We start from the raw sequence: 11,199 nt of genomic DNA, 5'->3' as shown, positions 1-11,199 counted from the left end.
ATACTACCACTGCTACAACAATTTTTATGTAATGACTTAAGAAAGTACATAATGGACACTTCCAAACTACAAAGATAATTTTTGAATAGAGGATTTTATCTTCATATGTGATGTCTTAAAAATTTGAAAGATACTCTTGATTTTTATGTGTAAGAAAATGTATTTCGAACCAAGTGTGGAAATATTTATTAATGGAGATCTCAGACTGAACAAATTTCTTGATTAAGTCGCTGTTGCTCTGTGAATTGTCAGACCAATTTTCTTCCCAAAAAAACCCATTTACTGTATGAATATTAGCTGGAAAGTCTGAGAAAGAGGAAAAAACCTCAAACACCAATTTTCTGCTATTCACTTTTATGGCAGTCTTTTGATTTGTTCCCTTTTAGCTAAGCCATTGTTTTTCCTCACTGTTTCATGTACAAAATAAACTGCATACCAAAACCACACGCTTTATATGATTCAGAAGTTGGAAAGGAGTAGAGATATTATTGCTATTGATTTCAGTAACATGAAGTCAGCAGGTTGCCTTCCTTTCATTTTGGCAAGTTAATAATTCTTATAAATTCTACTTTAATACACAACTCTTTACACACTTTATGTTCCGCTCCCACCATATGCTACATAAAATGCTAGAGAAAACTAAGTTTTAAAGAAAAGAGTCTTTATTGTCCCTCATTTTCTTTCAAATATGAACAAAGAAGAAAATTATAATAGACATGAAGCTGCATCCACATAGAAGTCTACACCTCATTCCAAAAATGTATTTTGAAGTTGTTCTATCTTTTCTCTGTTATGGTCTTGCTTACAGTGCGTGATTAGGTTAACTCAAATGTATATACAAACACATAACAGGATTGTAGTAATAGAATTCTTTGAACTGCCTGCAGAAATAAGGATTTACCTCACAAGCAAAGTAAAATGTTCACTTTTCTACAAAAAGCAAGTCTAGTTATGTTTGAAATAAACTATATGGAGAGTACAATAAATCCTGAATGTTTAGGTGAAAGTTGTTCAAAAGAAAAATCCACATTGAAAGATACAGTTTAATTAGTGGAGAAACTGGTACAGTCTATGGCTGGTACACCACTTTTGAAAGAGAAGAGATAAATTTCTGTGTATTTGAGTAAATGTCTTGAAGAATAGTATTAGGTGACTCAGAATAGAAAATTACTGGGGAAAATACATGTAGCCTACCTTTCTCCCCCTCTGCTCCAAGTATCCAAATGAACACAGATTGGGTATCTATGAAAAGATATAATTACAGTTTTTTTGAATGTGTCATCCATCCTCTTTCCTTCTACAGCTAAATTAGCACATCCCCAGCATACAGTAAAAATATGGAGCATAAAATTAGGAATATTTTATCTGTCTGTATTTTAATACACAGTCAATGTTTAGAATGAGTATGGGAAGATCAAGGCCTTGGCACAGGCAGTCAGCACTTCAAGATTGCACTGAAGAACAGCTTCTATTGAAGGCACATCAAGCAAGTGCCTTACTGAACTGGGAAGAAATGGTAACACACACATGCCCATGCACATGAAGCTGGCTCTCCACACCAAGCTTTGGAAGCCATCTCGGAAAAACTGGCTCCAAGTGGGTACAAGGAGTTGCTGGCACTCCCCTGAGAGTGGGCACAGGATCCCTGACTGCATGGGTGCAAAGGCACAGCTAAGAGCCCTCCCAAAGAGCAGCTGCCGAGGGCTCCGTCTGCGACTGGAATAGAGAAATCTGCAGGCTGGGATTGGTGCTGAGTGGTCGAGGGATTGAGTCCATTTGAGGATTTGGGTCTGAATTGCTTTCAAGAGCAAGTCCGGGCTCCAATGCCGGTATTGCACTAACAAAACATCTCCCCGGGAGGCAAAATCCTACTGGAAACCTGCAGGACTTAGGTGCAAAGTCCTACTGGGTTGTGAAAAACGAGGTTCACTCTCCTGTTAGAATTTAAAGAGTTTAATATAAAGACAATAAGAGACACATAAAATAAAGCAAAGGGATAACAGCCGGGTGCCTTGGCGCTCTGCCAAGAGCACACCTGATGCCCGAGGTGAGTCCTTTTTATACCATTTTTACTGTCTGTTCTCTATTCATATTAAAACTTTTCTAGGAATTGATCTGCATGGCCACTCCTTGGTTGCGCCTTTTTAGAGCATGCGTAGTCTTCGGCCTTGCGGTTTTATTTCTTTTGATTCTTGGGGTTGGGCCCGCTAGGTAAGAGTCGATGGTAGGGTGGATCTCTTAATTCCTCAGACAGTCAGGGCTGATTGCAGCTTTGGGCCTCTTTGCCCCCCGGGCAGAGCGGTGATAGCGGCTCTCGGACCCTCCTGGCCGCCCGTTCTCCGGGCGGAGCAGCCTTTGGGCCCTTTTGTTCTCTGGACAAAGTGTTGATCAGCAGCTCCTTGGGCCTCATCCTCTGCTCGCTTGGAGGTTATCTTACTTGCTCACACTTGCTAATATTCTTGCTAAAACGAGAGAAAACTACATCCACACAGCAAAAAGCATTTCTAACATTATATAATATCTACTGTAATACTTTGCGAGAAGCCAATACTATAATACATGTTTATAACATGGGTCTTTTGCAAAGTGAGAAGCCTGAAATCTCGGCTGAGCTTTGGTGGACGCAGGGGCTGGCTGCTCACTGCAAACAAGACTGTTGCCAAACAACACTGTTGCCAAATCCCTAACGGGCCTGCTCTGCTGGGGCCTCACCCCCCGAGTGTTCAAGGGTGCACCCAGGTTTTGCAGGAGTATTTGCCGCACTGGAAGGGTCTCTGCGAAACTAACTCCATTGCAGTTAGAATTGTTTCAGAGCAAGCAGATAGATGTTACCTGGTTCTCTTGAAACTTAGTAGAAAGCTTCACTAGTTGGTGATTAATTTTTACGGTGTTCTCTTTAACACAGAAGAAGATACTGCCAACTTAAGATTTTAAAACAACTATTGTACAGGTGAGAAAATTCAGCAGCATTGTGCCTTAAGTTGCAAAGTGGGGAGTTTTCTCCTGAAATGGGCTACTGTGTAAACTATGGGTTTGCAGCTACCAGCAGTAACAAATAACAAGTACTTTTAAAGCAGTACTAGAACTGGAGCAGTCCTGTATTTCTAATTGTTAGCCAGTCTTTGTTTCCAGAGAATAAGGAATTTTGAGAAAAGGAGACAGGTCTTTGAAATGACGTATGCTTTCCACCTTCATCTCAGTACCTTCTTTCGAAAAACAGAATGATGAAAAAAAAAGTGTTCTTTTTCTGGTGAGGCAGTCACTCCTCCTGATCAAGAGAAGCATGCTGCAAATTGGAAACAAAACGGGACTGAAGTTCTGTGCATATTAAAAGCGAATGCATGAGGGGTATGAAAGTGGGTGCAGATGTTAAAGTGCCAAAAGGGAAAGCTATATTTTAGGGTACTACAGTAAGAGACAGCGCTGCATTCCTGTCCGTGCACACCGGGCCCATCCGAACCCCGATCCCTACGAGCACCAGCACTGGGCAACGACCCGCCCGTGGCGCCCGTCCCCCCCGCAGCTCCTGCAGGCTCAGCCCCCCGTGGCTGGGGTTCGGCTCCCGCCCGCACCAAAGAGCCGCAGGGGGTGCCCGGGGGAGCCATGCCTGGCGCAGGGCAGGGAGGCAGCGGGGCGAGGGCGTTCCCCACCCGCTGCCGTGGGCTTTCCCGGGCCCCATATAACAGCCCAGAGGACAGGGGGGAGCGTGGCCGGGGGATCCGCCCGGGTGCTGCGGTGCCATGGAGGCGGCCGAGGCCACGGCGAAGGCACTGCGAGCACCCAAGTGCTCCCGCTGCCGCAACCACGGCTTCGTGGTGCCCGTCAAAGGCCACGCCGGGCACTGCCGCTGGAAGCTGTGCCTGTGCGAGAAGTGCTCGCTCATCACCGAGCGGCAGAAGATCATGGCAGCCCAGAAAGCCCTGAGACAGCAGGAGACCGAGCCGCCAGCCAGGGCAGGCGCAGAGTCCGTTCCGTCGGGCGAAGGCCGTGGGGCGGCAGGCCGGGAGGACGGTGCCCCCGAGCACTGCAGCCACGAGAGGAAGAAGGGCGCCCAGCCCGACAGCGGCGGCAAGGGCACAGCGTGCTGGGGGCCGCCGCCGCCTCCCTTCAGGGACGACGGTAAGGACCTGTCCGTAAAGCCTCTTCCCAGATCTTCCTGTGTTCTCCTCTTTCCCCTATCAAACGCTGCCACTTGTGCACTTCGCTGATTCCTCAGGCTCCGGCTGCCCGGAGAGCCGCTCCTCTGTCTGTCCCGCTTTCTTTCCCCAGCGGGCACCGGGCTGGCGTGTTGGATCATCACGACCCTGGGCAGCTCCGCAGCGCGGGGCGAGAACAACGTGCTCGGCCTCGCCGCCGCTTGCGAGCTCGAAGCTTAAGCGAATGGCTTTTCACTGAGAGGGAAATCAGTCTGGGAGTGCGACCAAACTGGGTCTGCTCCACATGTTTCTCTGAGTGCTGTCGCACTGTTTATAAACTCACAGGCACAAGACTGCAATAACAAAAATGCTAAAAAACTCAGCGATGGCAGGTAAATGGGGAAGTACTGCTGCAGCTGTCTAAAGCATTTTATGGTAGCAGTGTAAAAAAAAAGACCTTTGGCCTTAATTCATACCTGTAGCAAAACCGAAATTTGGCTGGAATGACTTGATGTAAAAGTGCATTTGGTATTTAAGAGAAGGGCATAGACTTTGCAGGTGGAGCAGTTGTATGGTCTGTCATCTCTTAAATTGCTTCCTTTAATACAGTCTTTCATGTGACTTGTCTAGTTTATTACTATGTATTATGGTAACTCCATTCTGTTGCTATAATAATGTTACAGAAATCCTTCCTGATTGCAGTAGTCATGAATCTGAGTCTCTGGAGAGTTGGCAGCCTGCAATACAAAATGTTGTCCTGAGAAGCCATGGGGAAGGACTTGTTTTGGACATCTGTAGTCGCCACAGATTACTGTCAATAACTTCCCATTTTTAGCTTTGTTTTGGAATAAAATTGTTTATAGATGACAGTAGCTACACAGATGTCTGTCAGTCCTTCCCTTAACATTTTTAACCTGCTGACCAACTTCAGAAAAAAGATTAGGCACAAATTATAGTACTCCAGAAGTAAACTTACTTTCAAAGGAAATTCTTTGCCTTCTCTACCAATCGGAGGACGGGCAGACAAGGAAGAAGACCCTATTTACATTCAAATAGCCACTCTACGTCTTTTCTTAAGACTTCGGAGAGGCCATGTAAGATTCAAGATGCAAGATAAAAAGTGAATCGATTTTTGCTTCTGAAGTTGCCTGTGTATGACCCTAAAACTGAGCGTGCTGTAAATTAACTTAAAAAGTGACAGATAGGACTCCATTATTAGAACTCGAAAGTTAGAACTCTGCTGTTTCTGTGGAATTTTGTTTTAAGTGCCACTAGAGTCAAAAGTTAAGGCAGGTTGTTTTGCTCCTGCTGATGTACTGAAAGAGTAAGATTCTGCAGACACTGCTTTACTAAGGACAAACTTTCCAGTGCACAAGGCAGAAAAGAATGCAGAATAACTGCACTACAGTGTCGTCTGCTGTACCTTTCCTTAGTTCCTGAAAAAAATCACAAAATCATGGGGAGCTAAACATGAAACCAAAGGACCAGATTTTCCTGAGAGTGGAATTTGCTCCTGCAGCTACTTCTACATAACTGCATAAAATTACATGGATATTTTTATTTGTTCTTTTCTCATTGTTTCCTAGCTCACCCTGCTTTTCCTCCAGAATACACTGTCAATCCAGAATACCTTGAGAGAGAAATCCCGAAAGTGTACCCTGGGTGTTCTGGGGTATATCCTTACCACCCATTTTCCCTGGGATTTGCCATCAATGAGTCAAGCAGTGGGGAAGCACCATCACCTCCAGGGATATCCCTTCAGAGAGGATTCCGACACATTCCTGGCAACTGTGTGCCAGGGAATGCAACCACTGTATCGGTGAGTAGCACGCTTTTAATTACCCTTTCTAATACTGCTTTATTTTAGCTGCCTTCTCTCTGTTGAAGTAACCATGAAGAGTCACGCTGCTTATCAGTTACTTCATGGCATTTTGATACATTACACTGAAGAAAACATCAGCAAATGTTGATGTTAATTATCTGACCTCCTTTCAGTACAATTCATCAGTTGATGTTAAGGTAGAGTGATCTGCCTCAAGATGATAAGTAATAGATTTATTATGCTTGTACAGAAATTCCCTGGCATGTTTTAGGGGTTACTGAGAAAGAGGATGGCTGCTCCTGGTTTAAACCAACTAGTCCAATGAGATCCCAGAACAGGTCACAAGGACTTAATAGGTCAGTTTTGCTGTGACATGGTCTGAGAAGTTCTTGCTCCTCAGTTGCAGCATGTTACCCTCTGCACAGACTTCCCACGTGCCAGTATGTGCATTGACATGGCAGCATATGGACAAAAACCCAGAAATGGTCTGATCATGCAGATACATCCTGGAGAGAGTCTTTAGATGGAAGGTGATCTGCTTCACGTGTTTCCACAGGTTCCAGATGGAGCTGGAGATTTCCATCAAGGATACTACACTCCTCTGCATCAGTTCATCCCACCAAGTTTTCTGACAGGGATTCATTACATTCCAGCTCCAGTTTCACTGAACATCCTGGCTGAAACAACCAAGGAAGTACATGGTAAGGAAGTATGAGATAAGCCCTGAGAGATTCACTGTTAACCTGGTTTCACTATCTAACCACAGAGATGGAAACCCAAGAGACCCTGATCCTAGCTAGTTTTGACCTCTGTGATGAAGCCAGGCCTGAAGTCCTGAATCCTGTGACAGATTGTACAGCTCTGGGAAAGGCTGACCTAGGGAAAGACAGCCTGACATGTTTGGGTTTTCCAACTGACAGGCACCTCAATCTCAGGCAGATGTCAAAGGCCCCAGGACACAGAGATATTCCAGAAAATGATCTGTTGATGTTCTCAAAAAGCAAATATATTTCTACATAGCTAGTTTGCAGGGCATATCTTAAAAATTATTTGGCTGTATTTCAATTTAGACAAATTGTTAAAAAATAATGTGGACTAACACAACATAATTAATACAAAATTTCTTGCTCATCTGAAAATCCTAGATTTTAATTGCTGGAAAAGAAGGATTGAATCTTCAAAATCTCTTAATTCCCACAGGATTTTAAATTTCAGGCATAGATTAAGTCTTTGTGCCCCTCTGTTTTAGGTCTGTGTTATGTACTGTGCCTACATGTGGACATATTTGTGACTATATTCACAAGTTTTTCATCTGGCTGCAGCTTAGCTGTGACCACAAGAGGGTAGAGCTGCTCAGAGAATTAACCACTAATACTGGATGTGCAAATAGCCAGTTTAGTTTTAAATTTATTTTTTATTTTAGATTTTTAAAAATGATGATAAATAAATACAACTTCTCTTCTTGAACGAGAATAAAAAAATTAAGTTGTTTATGAAACAAATTACAATAATCACCCACTGAAAAATCAAGAGGGAGGAGAAATAAGAGAAGTATAATTATCTCATTTGAACTGAAAAGATGTTGATGGTGGTTATGTGGGACAAAATATAAGTTGGGGTTTTTCTGGTCTGATTCCTCAACAACATAAGGCTCGTGCAACCTCATTTTCTGTTAATGTCAGTCCTCTCATAACTCTTCAACCCATTAGCTATTTTCAGCCAAACATATCTGTTGTGATCACATGCCTACACAATATTGGTGTGCAAGGGAAGCAGATGCCCCCCACCAAAGCATTTGCTTGCAGCCGTGTCGTGGTGTGTGGCTGGCTGTCACCATGCACTCAGTCCTTGACTGGTGTGTGTGTCCCTGGGCCAACAAGCAACTGCCTGCCAGTCAGCCCAGCAGTGGGGACACACTCGGGGCATCCCTGCTCCTTGTCTGGCTGGAAGGCCAAAGAAAAGGAAGCAGGAGATGTGGTGGACAATGGGAATATGGAGAATATGGCAGTGTGGGGGTGTATAGATATTGTAGAAATGTAGTTATTTTAAGATACTGATAAAGGCAGTGTGTAGGAGATACTGGTGCACTAGAGGTGAAATAATATGGGCTGAGTTCGAGGGGAAGAGAGGAAAACAAGGGCTAGCCTGCAAATCAGGAAGTATGTGTGAGGATTACTGGGCTTTGTGGCTTGGAGGGGAAAAAAATCTGGGGGATGCTGCAGTGGCAGAGAACATGAAGGGAGCTGTAGCTTTTCTGCTGGACTCTGAGGGAACAGGAAGGAACTGGGAGTAGCACACAAACATGGGGGACATGGAGTGAAGTTACAGTATTGCGTGAGGGAAACAGAGGGAATCCAGTCCTGCATTGAGAGTGAAGTTGTACTGGCCAAAAATTGATGACAACAGGCAACTGGATAGAGAAGAAACACCAGGAGAGCAGCCTCCCCCAGGGAGCAAAGTGCCATCTAATGACCTCAGCCCTTAACACACACCAGGGAAATCACAGCCCAGGCGCAGTGCCATAGGAAACAATGCATCATGGATTGTGTTGCTCAGAGAACAATCCAGTTTCCTTCGTGCTATGGAGAAAGTAGAAATTAATTCTACTGCATAGCATTTGTGCTCCAGGATATGTAGGAATTTGCAATTGTAACCCAGTGAGGGGGGATAATTCTGCATGAGGTCATACAAAACAGTCTGGCAGCAGAAGATGCAGATGTAAAGGGAAGAGTGAAACGAATAATTCTTTCTGGAATTCAAGATGCTTGAAAAAAGAGAAAAGCTGTAATGTGTAGTGCATAAGGATGTGTTAGGATTGCATAATGTCTTTTTTTTCCAAAATGGAACTGGCTCCAACCTGCAGTTAAACTTGGGAACATCCTTTCTCCAGAAGCCTCCAGAACTGAGGTGAAATGGGCTTTCTGGAAAACTCTTGCAGGAAAATGGATATAGAAAGCCCTACCAGGGTGACAGCTGGTGAGGAGAAATGTCTGTGATCTCTGCCTGAAAGGAAATCTCAGATGAAGACAAATAAAAAATAAAAAAACCTGAAGGCTTACCTGAAAATGCCGTTCCTAGGCTAGAAGCTGCTTCCTGAAGGATTTGAGTTAATATGAGGGCAGGGGTGGTGTGAAGTATAGACCATGTTGTTACACAATTTCATGCAGTATTGACTGGTCATGTTACAGAGATTTGACAAACACAGGGTATGTCCAGTAAAACAGCCAGTAAAGCATCTGATGGTAGACTGATTGCAAATGGTTGGTTTTCTAAAAGAGCAAGCCACAGAAAACCAAAACCCAACTTGCCTGTGAGGAGATGAGGGAGCTTTTCATGCAAATTGGCAAGTAAATACTTTATAAAATGAAATTCCCTAGTTGAATTTGAAAAAGGGACTATGAATCAGTCTGTCAAGGCCTTTGAGAATTCACAGAGTGTTAAAAAGGCATGGCACAGGTTCACTGTGGGTAAGTGGGCAGAAGTGTCTGCCTCATACTTCTATTCCAGTGCAGCTTCAAATGTGGAAATGTGATTGATTCCAGGTGTAACAAGAACTGAAACAGGGTTTGGGGTTTTGGGTTCTTTGTTTGAGTTTAACTCTGACATTTTTCTATTCTTCATTTTAGCTACTGAAGCTGACAGTGAGGATTCAGGGGTGGTTCATGAACGTGACCCACCTCCTTCTTCCCCAGAATAAACACGAAGAGACCAATCTGTATATTATACACAGTAAATGGGCTGGAGAAGAGCTGAGAGCAGGCAGCACTGTTTTCATTTCTCAGTGTTAGTTAATGAGGGTAGAATAACACTTAATCACTGAGCAGTCACAACAGCTAGAAAGGGATTAGTCCCCTGCCTTACTTTATGATCAATGTTCAAACTACCAGGCTCACAGCTCTGCCTCCCAAGCACTACAAAGCCCATGTTCCTAAAAGGTTTTCCAGTGGAAGCAACAAATGATTATGACTCCAGATTTGTTCCTCTGCTGAGGTTACCTGGCTCCCAGAACATGGTCTCTGAGCCAGGTGCATTCTGCAGCATTTTCATGTTCATGACAGTAGTCAGAAAGATGTTGTTTGTATCAGTTTGCTGTAAAGGAAGTCTGGTTCTGAATGTTACAGAAGAGTTAAGTGATGTGGAGCCTGATGACTGATTGAGAGAGGATGTGAAGACAGCCTGGGTTGCTGATGCACTTGGCTGCCTAAGAACGTGATTCAGCAGGGCAAGGGAAGGGTAGGTGCTGGTCTGGAAGGGCATGGCAGGAACTCGTGGAACGGCCTGGTGCCTTCACATTGTTTTCTGGGTCCTTCAAGGCACCTTCTGTGTAGTGTGTAGGTTGGGGACAAAGTTACTTGGAATCACCTCTTGTCACACAGGCTTCACATCTGACATTTTGAATGTCCTTGATGATTTACGTGTGATTTCAATGTTGTTTAACTCATGACAGCTGAAACTAAGCAGTACTGTTTGTTTCTAAAGGGCTCCTGTAGACAGCTTTACACGTGTGTACTGGAAGTGCACTGTGGCGTAGCCAAGGTGTGGAGAGATTTGCCCAGGACAAAACACCAGTTAGAATAATAATTAATCAAATCCATCCATACTATGATTGTCAGTGATAATCTTTAATTAAAAATGAATGGGACATTACTGTTTTGCCTGGACGAATTGGTTTTGTATCAAGTGGATCAGTTGTTAATGTTTGAATAATTGGGGTGGGACTTTTGTATAATTAAAAAAGATCATTAAACTGTTGTTATGGTTGGATGTGTGTCTGCATGTAATTTTTCTAGCCAAATGTCAGATGTTGTCCTGAACAGCTCTGTGTAACAGACTTGTCTGGAGAGAGATATAGGCCTCAGTATTTTTTTTCTAGTCTGTCTGCTTCTGTAGAGGTGAGCACAGTAAAATAAACAGACTTCTTTTCTGATACTTGTATTAATAATCCCCTGCTCAATGCAAGAAGTAAAGAAGTTCTGCTAGGCTGAACATGTATCTTTTCTTTAAAGTAGTAGATGATCTGCTGGAATGCTTTGCAGCACTGTGTTTTGGGGCAAAAGTGAAAGTGGCAAATTTAGAACTGCCAAGAGAAAAAAAAGAGAAACACGTTTCTCTATAGCAAAGAATCTGATGTACAGCTTGTTATAGATCAGATTCACAATAGGATCTTTGCTTCCAGGAATGTCCCAGAACTGCTGTCTGCTTGGAAAAGTCTGGATACCTCTTTGTTTTCAAAACAGAATA

General features: G+C 43.6%; 1 protein-coding gene across 1 annotated transcript; it reads left to right on the top strand.

Moving 5' to 3' along the window:
• The first annotated feature begins 3,682 nt into the window (after positions 1 to 3,682).
• DMRTB1 (DMRT like family B with proline rich C-terminal 1) lies at positions 3,683 to 10,722 on the top strand. Its single transcript, XM_019291433.3, has 4 exons — positions 3,683 to 4,119; positions 5,723 to 5,955; positions 6,515 to 6,659; positions 9,585 to 10,722. The coding sequence occupies exons 1-4, from the start codon at positions 3,741 to 3,743 to the stop codon at positions 9,653 to 9,655; spliced, it is 828 nt and encodes a 275-aa protein (XP_019146978.2). The 5' UTR covers positions 3,683 to 3,740; the 3' UTR covers positions 9,656 to 10,722.
• The last annotated feature ends 477 nt before the right edge of the window (positions 10,723 to 11,199 follow it).

Source organism: Corvus cornix, chromosome 8 (assembly GCF_000738735.6).
Source record: "Corvus cornix cornix isolate S_Up_H32 chromosome 8, ASM73873v5, whole genome shotgun sequence".
Lineage (NCBI taxonomy): Eukaryota > Metazoa > Chordata > Aves > Passeriformes > Corvidae > Corvus > Corvus cornix.
This window is presented reverse-complemented; position numbering and strand designations above follow the sequence as displayed.